Source organism: Tribolium castaneum, chromosome 10 (genome assembly GCF_031307605.1).
Source record: "Tribolium castaneum strain GA2 chromosome 10, icTriCast1.1, whole genome shotgun sequence".
Taxonomy (NCBI): domain Eukaryota; kingdom Metazoa; phylum Arthropoda; class Insecta; order Coleoptera; family Tenebrionidae; genus Tribolium; species Tribolium castaneum.
Window position 1 is genome coordinate 2,312,192 of NC_087403.1, and position 21,399 is coordinate 2,333,590.

At 43.0% G+C, this 21,399-nt stretch overlaps 3 protein-coding genes across 6 annotated transcripts; 1 reads left to right on the forward strand and 2 right to left on the reverse strand.

The window, feature by feature from the left end:
• Positions 1-53: 53 nt before the first annotated feature.
• LOC657381 (uncharacterized protein) lies at positions 54-2,031 on the reverse strand. Its single transcript, XM_064359527.1, has 4 exons — positions 1,733-2,031; positions 893-1,682; positions 385-847; positions 54-338 (listed from the first exon to the last, which is right to left on the reverse strand). Exons 1-4 carry the CDS (start codon positions 1,875-1,877, stop codon positions 129-131), a joined length of 1,608 nt encoding a protein of 535 aa, XP_064215597.1. The 5' UTR covers positions 1,878-2,031; the 3' UTR covers positions 54-128.
• Positions 2,032-2,246: 215 nt separating this feature from the next.
• On the forward strand, positions 2,247-16,680 carry HUWE1 (HECT, UBA and WWE domain containing E3 ubiquitin protein ligase 1). 4 transcript variants are annotated; one of them, XM_008201825.3, is made up of 20 exons: positions 2,247-2,814; positions 3,206-3,528; positions 3,578-3,817; positions 3,872-4,123; positions 4,179-4,450; positions 4,499-4,883; positions 4,944-5,045; positions 5,101-6,690; positions 6,739-7,315; positions 7,371-10,667; positions 10,715-10,876; positions 10,928-11,509; positions 11,558-13,902; positions 13,953-14,429; positions 14,484-15,006; positions 15,055-15,243; positions 15,296-15,617; positions 15,670-15,835; positions 15,887-16,077; positions 16,127-16,680. In XM_008201825.3, the coding sequence occupies exons 2-20, from the start codon at positions 3,265-3,267 to the stop codon at positions 16,227-16,229; spliced, it is 12,039 nt and encodes a 4,012-aa protein (XP_008200047.1). In that variant the 5' UTR covers positions 2,247-2,814; positions 3,206-3,264; the 3' UTR covers positions 16,230-16,680. The 4 variants fall into 4 exon arrangements, with proteins under 4 accessions (XP_008200047.1, XP_008200046.1, XP_008200049.1 ...); XM_008201824.3 differs by having other exon boundaries at positions 3,214-3,528; XM_008201827.3 differs by lacking the exon at positions 2,247-2,814 and adding an exon at positions 2,892-3,080.
• A 32-nt stretch (positions 16,681-16,712) lies between these two features.
• On the reverse strand, positions 16,713-21,075 carry Lipt1 (Lipoyltransferase 1). Its single transcript, XM_008201830.3, has 4 exons — positions 20,902-21,075; positions 19,725-20,418; positions 17,572-17,893; positions 16,713-17,526 (listed from the first exon to the last, which is right to left on the reverse strand). Exons 2-4 carry the CDS (start codon positions 20,211-20,213, stop codon positions 17,168-17,170), a joined length of 1,170 nt encoding a protein of 389 aa, XP_008200052.1. The 5' UTR covers positions 20,214-20,418; positions 20,902-21,075; the 3' UTR covers positions 16,713-17,167.
• Between the last annotated feature and the right edge of the window lie 324 nt (positions 21,076-21,399).

Below are 21,399 nucleotides of genomic sequence, written 5' to 3' on the forward strand. Positions count from 1 at the left end.
AATTTAGTACAGTAAACCCTCATAATCCGATTAAACATGGTTAAAAAAAGCACTGTAACTTGAAATATTTATTCAATTAATATTGATAATATAAAAGTTCTTATTTTCCTACATATCACATGGTTAATTTACTTCAATATTTTGGGATTTGATACTTTAAATATTCTTGGTAACATTTCGGTTAGCGACTGGAAAACTCTGCTCGAGATGCCTTGCGGCAGCATAAACTGTAGGTTTTTCAGCTCGGAGCCGCCCCATGAGGCCATTTCAATCATGAAACCTTTGACGCACTTAAAAACCAGTTCTGCCCGTTTTTCGCACCATGATATGGTCATTTCCTTTGAAAAATAATTTGAAAAAATCACAAATAAATAGTTTAGCTACCTCTGTCATCTCGTATTGTAGCAACAACGGGATGGTCAGTGAAGTGATATCGTTGGAGCAGGCCGTCTTTAGGATGTTCCTCAACCCTAACACGACGGGATGTCTGCTGTTAATATCACTGCCTCTTAAGCTATCGTCCGAAACCATATGGAAAATAACATGGACTTGTGCTAAGTTGGAATGTCTGGTGATGTAAAAATCGCCGGCTTGTAACAACTCGCTGTTTATGTTTCTGTTGCTGTTCTCCTTCTGCGACTTTAGGTACAGCTGAGCAGTGTTCGAGATTTTGTCCAACTGGTCGTCAATATGCGGGAAGTGGAATTCAGTAGTTCTCTGGCAAATTTCTTGAAAGTCTTGGGTGAGTCGTGACCCAATTTTATTGTCAGTCATGAGAACAAGCCCCGAGAGATCGCTTGAGTACAAAGCCAGGGCGGTTTGTAGAAGTTGTGGTTTTGGCTCAGACCTGAAAGTTGATCAATGTTGTGGTAGCAAAATTTCAAACACGTACGACTGATCGTTGTCTTCCACGGCACACAACTCCATGACATTTGCCGACAAAATGCGGATATTGTGCATCTGTTTCAGCTGAGACCCCAAATGAATGGTGAAACTCTCCTCCAAAATGGGGGTGTCTATGCTCCGGGCGCACTCTGACGAATAAATCGCGGGTTGGGGGGTATGTGGCGTTAAAGGCGAGCTGGAACCGATTGATTTGAATAACAAATGACTTATTTTTGTACAATACTTGGGAGTTGGTAGTGAACTCGTCGCTTGGTTTTGCTCCAGCATTTGCATCAGCCATTCCCGGTACTCCCTCCTTTGGGCCTCCTTGATTGTGTCTAACTCGCTGGTTAGTTTGACTTTGAGTAGCGAATGGGCCTCGTAGTGTCGCGCCACTAATTCGTTGATTTTTGACTCGGTCATGTCCTGTTCCAGCCTGTCCACGGCATGGTTCATCTCCTCAGTTTGTTTCATTGATAGGTTCTGGATACAACGGTTTTTTTCCTCGGTTTTAGCACGCACGGTCTTCGAGTACATGTGCTCGAGTTGTAGCATTGTCTCTAGCGCTGGTGAATGCACCATTTTGTGGTAAGCTGTGGCGAAAAGCTCCTCATCTGAGGCGCATCTACGCTCCCCATATTCGGCCATTTCCTCCCGCATTAGTTTCTCCCATTCTTTCGTTATCTCGTCAATGTTAGTTTTGTCGTTTCTTGCGTCGTCTATTAGAGACGCCGTGTGTTCATTGTTGTGCTTTATGCTCCAGTCGTTCACAAATTGGGACAAGTTCTCAGCAAGATCTGCAATCATTCACGTTGTGAGAAACACTTAAGCTAGGGGTTGGGGAAACCTTTCTCCACATATATTGGTAAGTTGTTTTTAAGGATCAAAACATGGACTAACTCCCCAACGGACCCCTCAAACGGGATTTTAATGTCGACTTCAACTGATTTGTCGCCGTGTGAGTAAACAAATTTATGTTCGTTCTGGGACATGTTTGACTAGACACTACACTACATTCAACATAAAGCGCTAACATCAATGATTATTACGTTCCCTAATAAATTAAATTTTATGTTGGAGTTAACCTCTAACTTGTTCATCCTTTATTTTGACAGCTGTTCGCTGTCAGTGTGAATCGTCAACAAAAAAAACGGTTGGCCATAATAATAATAATTATTATTATTTTCGACAAACGCTTGGACAAATGCAAAAAATTGCACGTTTTAAATGTATATTCGACTTGCAAATGCGGGGATTATATGATTAGTTAAGGAAACAAAAGTGTGTTATTTTTGGAAGCATTTATTTGCTTTTTCGTGGTAAGTAAGTAGTAATTATTACATTTCGAGTGTTTGGGGCTAATATTCACGGAACATTTGGGAGAGAAAACGTTGAAAATTCTGGCGGTTTTGATTCAAACTCGTAGCCATTTTTGTCGGTGTACCAACGTTAAATGTGGTTAATTAAATTGGGTTGAAGCGTTATTTGTGAGACGCAGATTGTCGCATGGAACATTTCAGTGTTTGTTTAGCGATTAATCTGTATAAATTTTGGGCAGAGTATTATTTTTTTCTTGTTTGGCAGTGTTCTTGGAACGATTTAGTGACATTGTTTGATGGTTGGCAGTAATGACATTCGAGCACCTTTATTTTGTCGATTGGACTGTATTTTGTTGAAAATCTTGTTAAAATCAAGCGGTTTGAAATTGAATTTTAGTATGTTTTTGTGGAAAAGTGGTGACCAAGTTGGTTAAAATCGTTTTGAGTTGAGTGAAAATCGGTTGGAAGTTCGTTGTTGGACGGTTCGGTGGACAGTAGTGAAGGAAATCACCACCGAGGTTGTGGTGCGGTCATCCAGCAAAAGCAATATAAACAAAGGGTTGATAAGGCTCTTTATTAATGATTTTCCGTGCACAGGCCCGAATTTAAGGTAATTGAAGCCAGGTTTATTTTCATCGAGTTTGTAGTTGTCAGCATTTGTGAAATTGTTTGTCAGTTGTTTTCCAATATGGCCGATAGAGCGTACGTATAAATTCGAGAACTTCGATAAAAACGCTCGAGAAAACGGCAAAGTGGTTTCCCAAACGCGCCACCAAAAATCAGTGCTTTGTTTTGAGCCCCCTTGTGCAATTTCATGACGAAGTTAAACATTTTTCGTTTCGAGTGACTAAGCGATTATTCCTCATATTCCAATTGGTAAAAGCCGAGTGCATGTCATACTTTGTTTATAATTCCAACCTCCCCAGTCAAAACAATCCTCTGTTTGTGCGAGTTTGCAACGCCCTTCCACCGTTCGATTTTCCACAAATAAGTAGTGTCAGTTTTTCAGCTTCCTGAAAGCTCAACTTGGTGTAATGCTCCTGTCTTAACATATGGCACAATGAAAATAGACAGGTCACGGGTGCGGAAAAGCACTTCTGATGTTCCTATCGAGTGCCAACAGCTTATCGAGAGGCTCCAGGCATGTTCCCGGACAGAACTTCTGGAAGAACTGTCCAAAATCAACACCTGGACGTTCGGGAAATGCGAGCTGCTGCACTGGGCCTTAGTTCTTGACGTTTTCGATAAAATATTGGGAGAGGCGGGACGGAAATCCTTTGAAAACAAGTGGGCTCTGAAATGTGATACTCATTACAATAGCACAGTAAGTCACAACAATCCGCGTGGAATTTTCCTGCAGGTGTCTGTTTCAGGAAAAGAAATTGTTACTATGGATCTTACACTTTACCACGCTTTTGATAGAACATTCGTTTTCCCGACATTTGTACAATTCATTGGAACACCTCTTGGTTCTCCTGGAATCCAACGACATGTCTGTGGTTCTGGGCGTTCTAAACCTATTGTACATGTTCTCCAAACGTAGCAATTTTATTTCACGGTTGTCACCCGATAAGAAAAATTCCTTGCTCTCGCGGCTCCATCATTTGGCAGAGGTAACACTACAAACATTTTTTTTAAATTACCACTGCCATTGTTCATTTTTTTAGAATTGGGGCGGCAAGGAGAACGGGTTCGGTCTTGCTGACTGTTGCAGAGCTGATGAGACCTTGCCTTTTTCCGCGACGACTGTGCATGTAGAGTTTCATAGGGAAAGTGATGATCCTAAAGAAGCCCCATCGAAAAATAGCAAAAATTCTCCACATATTATTCACATTGAACATGTAGACAAAATTCATAGAACTCCTGCCGAAATTATGAAGTCGTTACTGGGAATTTACTATGTGCCTCCTGATAAACAAGTACGTCTGTATGGATTTTTAGTTGATTTAATTTAATTAATTTTCTTTTTTAAAGATGTGGTTGTTCACGCGTGTTCGCTTGGCTTACCACTTCGCCGATTACAATAACCGTCTCCTGTGTGTGCAAGCTCGACTGCAGGCCCTTTCTGTGCTTGTATACTCTAATGCAATTCAAGACTCTCCTCATAATCTGCTCTACAATGGCCTTCTCGAAGAATTGGTAGAGCTGGTTGAAATGAAGGACCCTCATTTGGTTGAAATTCGCTCTGCGGCGCTTAGGACGCTAACAGCTATCATACACTTAGATAGAAATCCCCATATTCCAAAGTAAATATTCACGGAGTTGTGACTGTGATTTTAATGCTTTCTTTGTAGAAAACCCGGTTCTAGACTTAATAATATAATTGACGTCACAGGTGCTAGTCAGTACCATGGATTTTTGCCTCTCTTAGTTAGGAATTGTATTATAACTCTTACAAATCAAAGCAGTGAGAATCAAAGTAAAAAAGACGACACCGAAATCATTGATGTTGATTGCGATGAAGCAAAAGTGATGGAAAACAGTGATGTTACAATGAGTCCACAGCAAATTGCCGATCCTAACGCTAAATTCCCGCTGTCTTTAGCAACTGCTCTGTTTTCATTTCTGTATCATTTAGCGAGTTACGAAGCAGGAGGCGAAGCTTTGGTTTCTTGCGGAATGATGGAATCGCTTCTACAAGTCATCAACTGGCATGGAGTTGAGTTGGAACACATTACTGTACGTTTTCACAATTATATAAATATGTATATCGATTTTTATCTGTTTTTTGTGCTTCAGTTTGTTACTCGAGCCGTTAGGGTCATTGACCTCATTACCAACATCGACATGCAAGCTTTCCAAACTCATGGAGGGCTGCAGAGCTTCATTAATAGACTTGATGTGAGTTTCCATTTTTTTTTAAATTGTAGTCACGATTAATTGTTTTTACGTAAAGGTTGAAGTAAAGTTGTGCAAAGCCGAACAACTCTACGAAATAAAAACTACAGTGACTGATCAAACTTTTCTCGAGGAAGGCGCAGCTGGCCCCTCGACTGAAGCTCCGGAAAATTCGAGCGAGCCTACTAAGCTAGTCGATCTTGAGTACCACTCTGAAAACGTCGGAAAAACCTGTCTACCCCAAAGAGCAGCTCTGTTAAAATCAATGCTTAACTTTTTGAAGAAAGCATTACAAGATTCGACCTTCTCGGATAATATCCGACATTTAATGGAAGGAACTTTGCCAAATTCCCTGAAAAATATTATCGCAAATGCGGAATATTACGGCCCGTCTTTGTTTCTTCTAGCCACCGATGTTGTCACTGTTTATGTTTACCAAGAACCGTCGCTGTTGTCCGCCCTTCAGGATAACGGCTTAATTGAAGTCGTTTTGCATTCGTTGTTGGTGAAGGAAATTCCGGCGACTCGTGAAGTCCTTGGATCGCTACCCAACGTCTTCAGTGCTTTGTGTTTGAATAACCGCGGATTGCAACAGTTTATTAAAATGAAACCATTCGAAAAAACCTTCAGCGTTTTACTCTCACCGGATTATTTACCAGCAATGAGACGGAGGCGAAGCTCGGAACCGATGGCCGACACCGCTTGTAACTTAGGAAATGCAATGGACGAGTTAATGCGACACCAGCCAAGCCTCAAAAGCGACGCAATTAAAGCAATTATTGATCTGCTCGAGGAGTTGGTCAACTTGGGAACAGACCCGAAGTACATTTGTTGGAAACCACACAGCAAGTCCGAAGTCTCGCCCTCTAGCAGTACACGGTCTGCCACCAACACTGAAGGGTCGTCTGATGAAGAAGACGAAGATGAAGAGGAGGCTTCAACTTCGTCCCAGAACGCCCAAAACGACGCTCAAGTCCAGCAGGAAAACAGCGAACGAACTCCAATAGCCCTCATTGACTATATTCTAAACACAATGAAATTTATTGACGCTATTCTTAGCAACAATTCCACTGACGATCACTGTCGCGAATTCGTCCAACAAGGCGGTCTCCGCCCGCTTTTAAAAATCCTTGGTTTACCAAACCTACCAGTAAATTGCCCCGTCACTAATCCAGCTCAAGCTGTTGCAACCGTCTGCAAGAGCATCCTAAATCTCGCACATGAAACGAATTTATTCAAAGAGGGTTTAGCTCAACTAAGCGAAGTCCTTGAAGTATTGAAGCCAATGTATACGAAGTTGGATGTCCCAAGCGGACCCAAACTCTTACTCGAGCTAGCCGGCGCGTCAAATGTCGAAAACGCGTTTAATAACGCTAGCGTGACCCCTTTGTTGCACGCAATGGGCGCCGCACACGGCTACATCATCATGCTGGTGCACGTTTGTCGGACTGGTCAGAGCGAAATCCGAAATTTGTCACTCCAGAATTGGGGTTCGGAGGAAGGGCTTAGGGTTATTAAAGGACTAGCCGACTTGTACACGTCTTTGGTGTGGGAAAGCACCCTTCTGTTGGCGTATTGTAGCGAAGAGTTCATCCCGTCTGACTTTACAAGAGAGGATATCGAAAAACTGAACGCTTTCTTTGACAAGGTTTGTTATTTATTGCTGTTTAATTGTTTGGTTAATTGTTTTTGGCAGTGTGAAAGTAGCAACACGGGAAGTGACAGCACCGTGAACGTGGCTTCAGCCATGGAAGCCTTGACCACTAACCCACCTTCAATAGAAATGGACGTGGACCAGGAAGGAATAACACTGAATTTAAGCACAAGCTTGAAATACATCAAACCTTTGCTTGGCGCATCCTCACGACTTGGCCGAGCTTTGGCCGAACTGTTCGGACTTCTTGTAAAATTGTGCGTCGGTTCGCCGATTCGCCAAAGACGGGGTCAGAACATAATCGCGGCGCCCCCGTTACCCACACCGTACGCACGCAGCGTCGCCACAGCTCTGAATGTCTTATTGGCCGATGGCTTAGACTACGAGAGGCTCCCAGCGTGTCCCTTAATTAAATCAAGGATCACGTTCTTGATTTGCAGTGTTGGGTTCACGAGCCCAATGCTGTTTGACGAGAAGAGGTATCCGTATCACCTGATGTTGAAGAAGTTTGTGGCTTTGGGAGGCCAGGCGACGTTCTTCAACACGTTTCGATGGGCCCTCAGCGCTGGCGGGACCATTCCCATTGAAAAGGCGTTCGAAGACGGGCCGCTGCCTGAAGGTAAGTGTTTGCGAGAAAAAAACGGTGCACAAACAATGCTGAGGTACTTCCTCAGGAACCGCCGGTTTTCTGGACGCGTGGTTGATGCTACTTGAAAAAATGGTGAACCCGAAAGCTATTCTTGAGTCTCCTCATATAATATCAAACCGGTCATCGCAAAGCTCCACCTATCGGGGCTATAACTTCGATCCGCTTAAATACCTAATCCAGATTCATAAATTGGCGTTCGAGGCTGTGATATTGCTGTGGAACAAAGCGCCTCTCACCACTTACGGTACTCGCTTGTCCGAGAACATTTTAACAGTTTTGCGCCACATTTTGCGAGGTGAAAAAATAATCAAAGAGAAACTGAAATCTGAGGAGAACATGTCCACTGATTTAAGTCGACCTAAATCGTCGTCCGGGAATTCGAGTCGTGAACCCGAAGTGAATCCCGATAGTTTGAGGCAGTTGATGGATATGGGGTTCTCTCGCGAGCACGTGACTGACGCCTTACTCAATACGTTAACAGTTGAACAAGCAACTGATTATTTACTGACAAATCCACCTTCCCTATACCGTATTTCCCAGTCGTTCATGAATTCCGACGAGGACGACCAGATGATGCAAGCCATAGCTATTTCACTCGGAGTTTCGAACAATCTACCGAGTGTGTCGAAAAAGCGACAAATACAAGATGATGGAAAACCACTAGCTGAAAGTCTGATTGACGAATTTACCAATCACGCTCTGGAGGCCTGTCTCAGACTGCTAGACAACACTCCGGAATGCGTTCACAAAATTTGCGAGTTACTTGTAACTATTATGAAACGTAACGGGCGCACGTTCCGTGATAATCTTCTCGATACTTTAGTTAAGGAGATTTATGAGAATGCTAAAAATGTTTGCTACGCCCTAAAACAACCCGAATGCGAGTTGCCAAGCGTTGCAAAATTGCCATGTGCGACACGTTTGGCGAATTACTTACACTTGTATATCCTATTCTTCGAGGTTTCGTCCTACTTTGAAATGAAAATCCCATGTGCTTTGGCGGTACATAAAATTGATTTGATTAATCTTCTCATTAAGTTGATTTGTATGGCCGAGAAAGTGATGAGTCGTTCCGAGAAAGTTACAGAACCGAAATGGTTAGCATCGTCATTTCTTCTGATCGATGCTGCTTCGAAAGTTGCGACTTGCGCTCATCGCAAACGAAATATGCACTTAAGCACAACACGGGTGTGGCGTTGGTTCCACTTAGAAACGGGTAAATGGACGCCTTATTCAAATAGCAATAATAAATTAATTAACGATGCCTATTGGAACGGCGAGCAAAGCGTTAGAGTGATTTGTGGCCGCAGACGCTACACTGTAACCTTCTCGAATATGCTACAGTTGAACGACGAGAGCGGCAATAACCGCCCCATTTGTATGACTCTGATCAATTCCGGCTTGTCGAGTTGTTCTGACGTTTTCATCGTCAACTTGGAAGAGTCCTTACGAGCGGAACTCACCGAAAAGGAAGACAAGAGATGTCAATATGTGCGAAATCTAGACAAGGCACAAGAAACTAAAATCATACGAGCTTGCGTCAAACTCATGCACTTGACGATCGAGAAAGACCTCTTGCACTCGATCCTACAAATTTGTATCCGATTGACCCGCGATTTTGAACTGGCGAAAATTTTCGTACAGGAAGGAGGCGTCAAGTGTTTAATTGCAATGAAACAAGTGAGAGAATTCCCCAGTTTTGGTATTCTAGCAACGATTTTAATCCGACATACTTTGGAGGAACCCAACACACTATCCTATGCTATAGAAAAAATTATCAGAGCTCGAACCCTATCGACTATACCTCCCTATTACAAAGAACTACTCTATCTTACTAGACAGATAGGCGGCGCTGTGACTCGTTCCCCAGAAACGTTTTTCGAAGTTGCCAAAAACATTCTGCGGGTCGACACCGACGTCAATCGGGAAGACGTGGATTCGCGGATTCCGGTTAAAACCGAGCCGCCGACGCGAACCCGAGCGCCACCGTTGGAAGAAGTCGTTTCGAATGAAGTCATTTGCGACTTGTTGAACGCATTGTTGAACCCGCTCGAGGTTGTCGATGACACGCAGCCACAAACCTCGCCTCAAAACGCCCCTCCTGAGACTAGCAGCACTAAACCGAGCGAGAGTGTGACCGGCGATAACAACGACTCAGGCTCGGAAACACCGGCCCAGGCTGAGGCTAACGCCGACGATCAAAGCGAACCCATACAAAGTATGAAGAAAATGATGTTACCAAAGTCAGTGATTTTGAAGATTTTGGGTGACGCAGTCGTGTCCTACGGCCCTGTTGCTCGAATCATTACGGAGTATACGTACAAGGCCGGGTCGAACGAGTGCATTAAGGAGGATTGCACAGCTTTGGCGTTCATCCTAGACTACATATTGCCGGAAGCTGATGATTTGTCCGATTCGGATTGCGCGACAATGTGTCGCATGTTGATCGCGGCGATCGCAAGCTCGAACCACTCGCCTGAAGCGCAGTTCACTCTCGTGAGTGAGGTCCGAGCTGCGCTGCTCCGCGCCTTGGTGATGCCCGAATCCACCGAAAAACACAGTCAAGTGCAATTAATCGCGGGGATTATCTCCATAATGATCGACAATTGTCCGTCGTCGCAAGCCAGAGTCAAGTCGCAACCGCCGACTCCCCAAATGAACAACATAGTCCGCTTGATGATTCGCAAATCGCTGTTCAACGACTTGGCCCGAGTGCCGCATTTCCTCGACTTGTCCTCACCGAACACTCCGTTCACCGTCAATGCTTGCTTGAAATCACTTGAAGCCTTATCGAGAATTGTCAATCAGCCGGTGCCGGCTAACGTGCAGAAAAGCCGAAAGAATCAGCAGGCCACCGATGAGAGTGCTGGCACTCAGAGTGGGACCTCGACCGAAGGGACAAACGCCCAAAGAGAGGTCGTAATTGACGATTCTGTCGTTATTGAGGACTCGGAAAACACCGAACATGATATAGCTGTTGTTACGTCGACTATTGAAGTCGAAGCCAACGAGAACGAGAACGTGCTAGTGCACATGATTGACCAGCTGCTTGAGCAAGGGAATGACAACAACCAAAGTTTTAGCGACGTTGCATCGTCTAGAAACCATACAATGGACATAGATGAGGATGGCAACTTGACTTTCGAACACGAACGAGATGCGACTGAGGAGCTGATGAGTACCGATTCGGGTGAGTCGGATTCGAACCCGTCTGATCAAGTCGAAGACGAAGAAAACGATGATAATGAAGGAGACGATGAAAATATCGACGACGCTGACGATACGAATTACGACGACGATGACGGTAGTGACAGAAGGCGAGGTAAGTTTAATTTTGGTAGTGGTTAAGCGTTCTAAAGCTGCCTTTAGCTTCGTACATGGACCGCAACGATGACGTATTAATGATCCAATACACCAATCCGGGGGCCGAAAATGAGGTGGTGACCCGGATGGTGGCCTATCCAATGGGAGACCATGCTGCCTTCCCCATGCCTTTATTTGATGAAATTAACAATAGCAGTGACCACACAGGTGAGTCAAATGTTACGGGTTCAAATTTTACCAAAACATAAACCACCACAGGTCCCATAGTCCACCCATTGTTACTATCTCGTACCGCAAATGAAAGTAACTCAAATACAGCGACACGCACCCAGCGTGTTACTAGGGCCCGCCGTTACCAATATTTGTTCAATCCGCGAAACCCCAACCCTCCGGTCATTTTGCAAAGATTATTAGGACCACACGAACCACAGGTCACTCTAGCTTCAGCTAATAGTATCTTGGGTGGTCCTCCTGAAATGCGCGAATCCGCAAGACTGGTAGTAATGGATAATTTCGGTTTGTTGCCTTCGCACGAGGAACAAATCGATTTTGTTGACCAATCATCGGGTTATCTTCTCGGCCCGAGTTTAGCTGCAACTTTAAATCATATTTCGCCGGTGTTGCATTGGTGGAACATCGAGTCGAAATGTTTAGACTACGAGTCGGTGTATGATGTTACGACGGAAGTATGCAACAAATTGATACCGATTTTGATAAAACAACGAAATGTTGAAATCGTCGAGAAAAGAAAATCGCATGATACTTTGAGACGGTTTAAATTCTTTGAGGATGACTACATTAAACCGGCGGAGGACTCGACTGAGCCAAATGCAACTGATGGTAAGTTGAGCTTTTCCGTGGTTTTCAAGTGTTGAAGGTTACTTGTAGGTACCGATGAAGACATTGATGGCGTTCCGTTGGAAACCTCGTCGAACGATGACCGTTCGGAGGCCAACAACCGGATGGACTCATCACCATTTATCGGATTTGACAATGGGACGGAACAAGTCCGGCGGAATTCACGTCCGAGTATCAGATCTGACACTGTTAGACATAACGAAGAAAATAATGAAGGTGGCGATCGCAACGGCAGATCCGTCAATCCGTTTGAAATTCCCACACTGTCACCCTACACACCACCTTCCCGTTTGCCGGTAATATTCTTCCCACCAAATGTGCTGCACTCCCCAGACGCAGTCGAGCAAGCTTATCAGGAAAACAACGAGGAAAATAACGAGAGTGGTGACCGGAACGGCCGATCTGTTAACCCGTTTGGAATTTCAACAATTGGGACGCTATCACCCTACACGCCACCTTCTCGTCTGACGGACATGTTCTCACCAAGCGTGCTACACCCTCCCGAGATGGTCGAACACGCAGACCAGGAGAATAACGAGGCACCTTTAACACGCGAAAACGAAGACGAGAACTACTGCTGTAACCGAAACCGGCCGACTTGCGACTCCGTCGGCGATATCTTCGAAGACAGCCTGAACCAACAAATCAACTCACTCGCGAATTCCGAACGCGACCCGATCCCAACCGAGGAAGCCCCAACCACGAATTCAATTCAAGAATCCGGTGAGATAACCGCAATGCCTCAGCAGCAAACCACGAGCGAACCTGGCCCCAGTTCGGACCAGACCGAGGAAATTCCCGACGGTGTTGATCCCTCGTTCTTGGAGGCTCTCCCTCCGGATATGCGCCAGGAGGTGTTGGAGCAACACCGCATTTTGCGACTTCAGCAGCGTATCGCCGCACGAACCGAAAACCCGGAAGCTGCAGCTGGGACTACGACCGAAGTGAGTCCCGAATTTTTGGCAGCTTTGCCGCCTTCACTCCAAGAGGAGGTGCTATCGCAACAGAGACTCGAACAGCAGAGACAGGCCGCAGCACAGGCCAATCCGAACGAACCGGTCGACGCTGGCGCGTTCTTCGAGACCTTGCAGCCGTCATTGCGAACGATGATTTTGTCCGACATGGAGGACTCGCAAATGAGTGCTCTGCCGCCGGACTTGGCGGCCGAAGCGCAGACTTTGCGCCGCGATTGGGAGGCGAGGAATCGCCAGTTGGTACAGGAGAGGATTTTGCAGAGTAATTTGACGAGTATTATACGACACTCGGCCAGGGCTAGACAACAGCCGTTGCATCACTCGTCGGGACATTTCCATCGAGCGCAGTGGACGCACTGGAATAGGGAGTTCATGAATAATTCGGCAACGCCGACACCGCCTTTGAAAATTCGAGGAAGGCAGTTGTTAGACCACGAGGGACTTTCGTGTCTTCTGGTGCTATTGTTCACGGATGATCCACACTTGGGCAAATTGAGACTGCACCGAGTTATCAGGAATTTGTGTTACCACGCACCGACACGTGAATGGATTGTTAACGCACTTTTGTCGATTATTGATAAGAGCGTCCATGTGAAGCCCGATGAGAGTTTGAATAAACCGGCTCGGAAAATGCCAAAACCTGGACCTTTGTCTAGCAAATTGATGACCGACTCGAAATTGCTGCAAAACAATGGGAACTGGTTAAACATCCGGATGGAAGCAGCACTTGGATGCTCCGCAAATGTTTTCATCATTAATAGGTCCAGCACTGGGAAGAGAAGCGACAGATCGGCGGCGTCAAGCATCAGTATCCATCCTCAGGCTGCTCCAATTGTGTGTAGAAACGCCCTCGATTTGTTCACTTCGTTGGCTAAAGCTTTCCCTTCGTGCTTGCTTCCCCTCAAGTGCATTCGAGATGACCGAGAAGATAAAAACAACTTGTCGCCAGTTCGAGTCAAGTCGGAGTCGTTTGGCGATTTCTGGGAGATTTTGCTCAGATTGGATTCCGCTAGTACAAAGAAAGGAAAAAGTATTCCTAAGAGTAGTAGCAGTAATACTGCGGTTGAACCCGATAATAAAGTTATTACTTTCGAACAGTCGGTATTTGGTCAGTTGCTGAATATGTTGGCTTCGCCGGTTGTGAATAGAAATACGCAACTCACAGATAATTTATTGAGGTTACTATCTGTGATAACTTCAGGTATGCCCGAATTAGCCAAACCTCCTACCGTTCCAATTAAGGCTACTAAGAACAAACTCAAAGAAAACACAACACCCACCAATGCACTGCACCTTGCTGTTAACGTAATCACGTACAAAAACTGTTCCGAGGAAGGGCTTGAATTTATCACAAACTTGCTCCTGAACCTAGCGAGTTCCACACTTGAAATGAGCTACATGGTGAGTAAATAATTAGTGTGTTGTTTCCGTTTAACAGTAGGATTTTGCAGATCTTGAATCTGTTGTTGAGTGGCGCTGTGCGCATCGGCGAGATAGTACGCGAACAAATAAACAACATGTTAATTGAGTTGAAAGAATACAACGCGCAGAAGCGCAAAGTAACGAATAACGACGAGCTGGGTCCTTCCACTTCAAAAGGGACAATTGCAGACAGGTTTACCAAAGAAACTGTGATCATCACCGCATCTACCAAAGTAAAGGCTTCATGCGAGCTCCAATTACCTTCCATGGTGCCTTTAACTTCGAAATCTTCAAGTCAACTATTTTTCTTGAGGGTATTACGCGTCATCGTGCAAATACGCAACTCCTTCAAACAGAACGTAAAACGAGCCGACGCTTCATGGTGTTACGATATTCCCGCACTAAGCGAACAACTAAGCAGCATTGATAGTCTTTGGGAAACATTAAGCCAGTGCCTTTCCGAATTGGAGCATACTCCAGATCACCATGCCGTCCTTGTATTGCAGGTAACTAACTTTCCTAAATACGTATTAATTTCACCACATTGAATTTGATTCCAGCCCGCTGTGGAGGCTTTCTTCCTCGTTCATTCCCCCCAGCAGGGCCCTTCAAAGAAACAGCAAGACACCGAGCCGAGTTCTTCCCAAGCCCCCGAAAGTCGTACGACAACGTCAGCCGAGTCCGGCGATCTGCCACCGGCACCCTCGACCGAAAACAAGTTCGTCAACCCGGAAACTGAACTGCATACGGCCGAAAGTACCTCAAAAACTGTACCCCCCGAACAACAGAAGTTCCTGAGTTTTGCTGAGAAGCACCGACGCGTCTTGAACCAGATCCTGAGGCAGAGCACGTCGCATTTGGCCGATGGGCCGTTCGCTGTGCTGGTGGACCACACGCGAATTCTTGATTTTGATATCAAGCGCAGGTATTTCCGGTCCGAATTGGAGCGGATGGATCAGGGCATACGACGAGAAGAGACGGCGGTTCATGTGCGCAGAAGCAACATTTTCGAAGACTCGTTCAGGGAGTTGTACAGACGCACTCCCGAAGAGTGGAAAAATCGGTTCTATATCGTTTTTGAAGGTGGGTGAAGTTGTTTGTAAGTGTGGGTGTTTGATTAGGGGGTTTTAGACGAAGAGGGACAAGATGCCGGCGGTTTGTTACGAGAGTGGTACGTGATCATATCACGGGACATTTTTAATCCAATGTATGCCTTGTTCACTGTCTCACCCGGTGATAGAGTCACTTATATGATCAATTCGGCTAGCCATTACAATCCCAATCATCTCTGCTACTATAAGTTCGTTGGGAGAGTTATCGGTGAGGAATTTGCGTGTGTGAAAGGAAATTAATTAACGTTCTGTTCTTGTAGCTAAAGCCATTTATGACAATAAACTACTTGAGTGTTATTTTACACGATCATTTTACAAGCACATTTTGGGAATTCCGGTGAAATACACAGACATGGAAAGCGAAGATTACAGTTTTTATAGGGGCTTAGTCTATTTAATGGAAAATAATATTAATAACTTAGGACTTGACTTAACATTTAGCACTGAAATCAACGAGTTCGGAGTTACTGAAACCAGGGACTTGATTGTTAACGGGCGACATGTCCCAGTTACCGAAGAGACGAAAATGGAATACATACGACTCTCGTGTCAGATGAAGATGACGGGGGCCATCAAGCAACAGTAATGACATGTGCCTTGTTACGGTTGCGTATTCTTAATGCTGTTTTTGCAGACTGAACGCATTCCTGGACGGATTCTATGACATTATTCCTATGCGCCTAATTTCCATATTTAATGAACAAGAACTTGAATTGCTTATTTCCGGATTACCAAATGTAGATATAGACGACTTGAAAGCCAACACTGAGTACCATAAGTACCAAGCAAATTCTCTTCAGGTTGGTACCGTTGGTTTTTGGAAATCACGCGTTTTATTGTTGTTTTTTCAGATTCAATGGTTTTGGCGCGCGTTGCGGTCGTTTGACCAGGCAGATCGGGCGAAGTTCCTCCAGTTCGTGACCGGGACGTCAAAGGTTCCATTACAAGGATTTGCAGCACTTGAGGGAATGAACGGTGTACAAAAGTTCCAAATTCATAGGGACGATCGTTCAACTGATAGGTTACCATCGGCACATACTTGGTACGTTTTTCGTTTGTTTCACAGGGGCGTTGCTGATTGGTTGTTTCAGCTTCAATCAACTGGATCTTCCCGTGTACGAAACTTACGACAAGTTGCGCTCGTACCTGTTGAAGGCTATTCATGAGTGTTCTGAAGGCTTCGGCTTTGCTTGAATAATTATTTATATTTAAGACTGATAAAAGTGTTAATTTTTGTTAATATCAAAGTAGGTAGTCACTATGTAAATAAGATATATCTACTACTGTACAAAAGGACTCATTGTAATATAAAAAAAAGATTGTTTTCATTTTGATATGAACAGAAGTTGAGTTATAAGTATGTGTACTTCAATTGCATTAAACATGTATAAATTTAATTCGAAGTGACATTGTATTTTTGTAAAGGGCCTCTGCGGCAATTGAGCGTGATAGAATGAATTTGATTCGCATGTCAGATTCACTCCTTCTTATTGATTAATATTATTTTAAGTATTCAATTGTTAATAATTTCTTAGGATTTAATATCGTTTATTTTGTACAAGTTTCGTTTCTGGTTTACTTTTTTTACATTTTAAATGTTGTAGTAATCCAGTTTTCTCATATTTAATAAATTTTTCTTAACATCGTTGCTAGTTTTTCTTGAAGGAACAATAGACCTTTCCCGTTCAAAAAATATTTTTATTATCCAAACATCTATTACACAACTTATCACTAGGATTATTAAAACTATGTATTTGAAGGCACAACATCTTAACGCAAAATGCAGAAAATTAAACAAGCACTAAATTAAGGAAAAAGCTGGCTAACTAAAGAAAATACTAAACTAAGTTTATTTACAAAATTCAGGCTGTCTCCGCTCCATTACAATAAGAAACGAAAAAAATTAGTCAATTATTAATAATGTAAGTTAACAATGATATGATTAATTCTTGTTGACCGTTCGAAACGGTTTTGAACTTAATCTAAATATAACGAATATCAGAAAATAACACAATTATCTACCAGTTAAAAATAATGTGATGATAATTTAATTAAAACAAAAACAATAAAATGGCACTAGCTGAGGAAAATATTAGGAACATATTCGGACCGAGAGATTAATCATCTTTCTGTCATACCGACTGCATGACTTGCTTTACACAATCAGTAACGAATTTATCCTTATCACTACCAAGCGCCCCGAGCGACCACTCCAGATTATCTAAGGCTTCCTCGGAAAATTTGTGCCCAATGAGACTAGTTATAACATTAACATTCCCACTGAAACCGTTTGCCACCAACCCGGGTGGAACATACAGGTTCACATCGCTGATTTTCCCCCCTTCCACCACCATGGTGACCTTCAAATCATCAGGCACATCCTGGCTGATCAAATGCTCGGGGACGGTGAACGAGCGGCTGATCGTAAATTTGGGGGTTTTCCCGAACCGCCACTGCCAGCCTTGCAAATTGTCCCGAATCTCCTCAATCCCTAAACAAACGTTCAAAACCGAGCCACTGTCAATGAACTACAAACCTGGGAACCACTTCTCGGTCGGGTTCACCATCTGGAAGCCCTTCTGCTGGTTGGCCAGCTCCATGCCGCCGTCTTTCACCGACAACGCGTGGGTGCGCAAGTACTCCCAACCCACCACTTTGTACAAAGCGGGCACTTTGATCTTCGGGTTCTCCTCACACAAGTTGAGGATCTTCGATTTGGTGGACTTGGTCGCGTTGGTTTCGATTCCCACGTCCGACTTCTGCAGCGCCTCGCTCAGGTGCACCTTGTTGGTGTTCACCAACAGGGTGCAGTGGTGGTACGCACTGGGGCGCCCCAGCTTCGCGGCGGTGCCCGACACCTGGCCAGTCAAGGAAATATCACGAAGTTTTTTTGATTTTGAGATTTTGCCCAAAACTTTGTGGCCATAATTTATCGTGGAACATTTCTTTTAAGTAATTTTTGTGGAAATGCTAATAAATCTAAAGTATGGTGACTTAAAAAGAATTTGGCCTGTTGGTAGATAAAAAAATAATTTTGCGGCCACTACAACGGATTTTAGGAAATGAATCTGCAGTTGTGGAAATCAAATGCCCAGACTTCAAGCAATTATACCCGAGAAGAAGCCGGATGTTTAAAAAATATTAAATAAATAAATAAATAATTTATTATTATTAATTTAACTTTTTTGAAAAAAATAAGGTATTACATAAAAGTTAACGATCCTAGAAATCCTAGAACTTTCACCCCTTTAAAGAAAAAGTTCAAACTTAAAGCATATATTATTTAGCTTCCTGAAATCAAGCAGTTAAAAAAATAAATAGGTTTATTTCAAGTTCAATAACAATTTTTTTTAATGGAACACCCCATTTTATATTTTCGCATCTAAAAGACTTTTTTGTCTCTCTAAAAAAATTAACAATTAAGTGTCTCTCTCCCGACTACTCAAGGACATTTAACTTTAAACATTAAAAAAATATTAACTATTGTTTCAGTAGTCGAAGAGGAATTTTTCAGCTGATAATAACTACCTTTAGGCCATTATTCGTCATTTATATGAGTGAAATAATTAAAATTAAAATACTATGGGTACGGTATGGTTTATATAGTAACAACAATGCCCAGGAATAATGTGTATTGTTGCTGAAATTAAATATTTTTTAGTTATTATCTTTAGGCATTTAAAACTTAATGTTTTTAGATAATTTTAGACAATTAAACGGTCTTTAAAAAGCAAAAACAAAAAATTGGGTATTCTATTAACTTTTTCAAGTTATTCTATTTGTTAACAAACGTTCCTAACTGTAGAGTGCTAAATAATTTTTATAGATTTAAATTTGAACTTTGTCCTTTAAAGTGGTGAAAATCCTACTATTCTAGGATTGTTAGTTTTTGTACAATAATTTGAAAGTGTTTATGTTAAAAAATCATTTTTTTCAAAAACCAAGCAGAATCGACCAAAATAAGTTTAGATCAAAATTATTAGTATTAAAAGCTACGTCCAAAAATGCAATAAAATTTAGCGCGTTCCATTAAACAAATATTTTTTTAAAAGCTTGTATTTAAAAGATGTACTATAAAGTAAAAAATTATGTTTTTTTTGTCAAAAGAGAATATTTTTGCTTCAAGTTAGCATTCAACAGAACATAGTAATTCTGTAATTTCGTATTGTTGAGTAGTTACATAACTACATAGGACTGCATTGTCACACAGATTACGTAAGTATGCAAAATTTTAATTCATTCGAACAACAGGACTCTTTGAAATTTGGCTCGAAAAATATGATGCAGACAGAAAACAAAGCAAGTTTAAAAGTCTACGACTTTTGTAAAGAAAAAGATAAATTTTCTAACATTTAATCGCTGGGAGCTGTGTTTCATGATCACCTCTGCAATACTAAAGAATGCATTTTCCAGAAAAACGAAAAATAATTTACGATTTATTTTCAGTCTTTAGCCCGGAACTTGTGATATGATGTGTGTATGATGTAATCCAGTTCTTTATTTTTTTTAATTTTTTATATTAGCAGACAATTGTCGTTTGTTACATAATGAAAAAACGGGGGTCAAAAGGCTCATTAGCACTGAATGGCCGTATGGAAATGGTTATGCAAGCGTTTGTAACGAATTAAATTATCAATTTGAGTTAACCAGTTTTAAGTAGTCTCGTTATCGTCATATGACAAAGGATACTTTGCAGTTGCGTAAAGTGAGGTCATCTCTGGGGGTGATCTCGAGTTTGAGGCCGTACTCCCTGAAGATGGCCCTGGTGATGACTTCGAGGTTGTACCTCCTGTTGTAATGATTCCTGGAGGTGAAGAAGGTCATATTGAGGTTGCCTTGGTCGTGGAAGACCGTGCCCCCGCCGCTGTTGCGTCGGGCGAGGGCGACCCCCTGGTCCGTGAGGGCCCCGAGGGCCGGCACGTTGGCCTCCAGCCAGGGGTTCTGGTGCCTGCCGATGACCACGCAGGGGTCGTTCTGCCACAGCATTAGCACATGGTGGTTGGTAAAGTCGAGGTTTTTGTACAGCCAGTCCTCGAGGGCTAGGTTAGTGAAAATGTCTTTGGACTGCGAGATAAATACTGATTTTCGAATGTCTTTTTCCTGGACTGGGGTGGAGTAAGCGCGCGCGAATCGCGAGAGGATCGCACTCATGACGAACTTGCGGTGCACTAGTGCCATTTTGCCAGGTTTAGGTGTTGTGCCGAATGTCTCTAACAGGTGGGGCCGTATTTCATAAAAACGTTTTTATGGGACGCTGTCAGGGCGATGAGGTACTCGTGGACGGTGATGGTCTGGTGCAGCCACTTCCAGGTTTGGTGCAGGGCGTTGAGACGGACTCGAAGACCAAGACAATCTCTAGTAGTACTCAGCATTCCTCCCTTTGCTGCCAGGATGAAGAAAAAAATTGGTGAGCGGTTGGGCGGATACTCGGATAGGCACTCAAAATCAAGCAACAGCGGGTAACACACACGTTGAGGTTAGGATGGCTGGATTTAAAGCACTCTACTGAAACTACTGCTGACTTTACCGTTCTATATAAACCGGGCTCTTGGGGTCATTTATCTTCACAGGGGTCATGCTTTATCGGGAGACAAAGAAAAACAAGTCCCAGATTAACTCCTATCCTTTCGTTTGTTACCATGTGATTGACACTTTACGTAAAATCGGCAAAACCGCTATCGCCCGATTTTTCTCGGCGTTCACTCTCCAATTCGTGATTACCACCGCGCTCGACACGCGTTAAAAATAGGCCGAATTTTCCCAACCTGATAGGTGTAATTAGTGATTACCCAAACCTGGCGAGGTTCAGTCAAAGGTCAACAAACTTATTATCTAAATTAACACGGAATTACCAGTTATCGCTCACCATTAATTCCAGACAGATTTTAACATAAATGAATCCACTCGGGTATGGAATTACGGCCCTGACACCAACACAAAACAATCAAATCTAGAACAATTCAATTCCAGTATTTATAATCACTGCAGACGACCTTTGCAATCGTTGCTAATGACAAAATCATTCATTTGCCATTTGTTTCATATTTTTAGTTTCGAATTTCCTGTTGATGTTTATGTTCCCCCGCGCCCCGCCCCTGACTAAAGGGTCACTTCCAGTGGCGGAGCGAACGAATTTACCCAAATCTGCATTTTTGATTCATTCCGATGCGTAAATTCATAATTTAACACAAGGCTGGTTTTAAAGAAAGCAATTAACATAATGTCAAAGGTCGCATTTTTGACACAGTTTGCAATACTTCTCTTATTTTTTCATACTAATGAAACATAAGTAACCAAATTTTTACGTCTTTGTTACCGCTTTAAAACATCTAATTACGATATGAATTTTAAGGAGACAATTAAA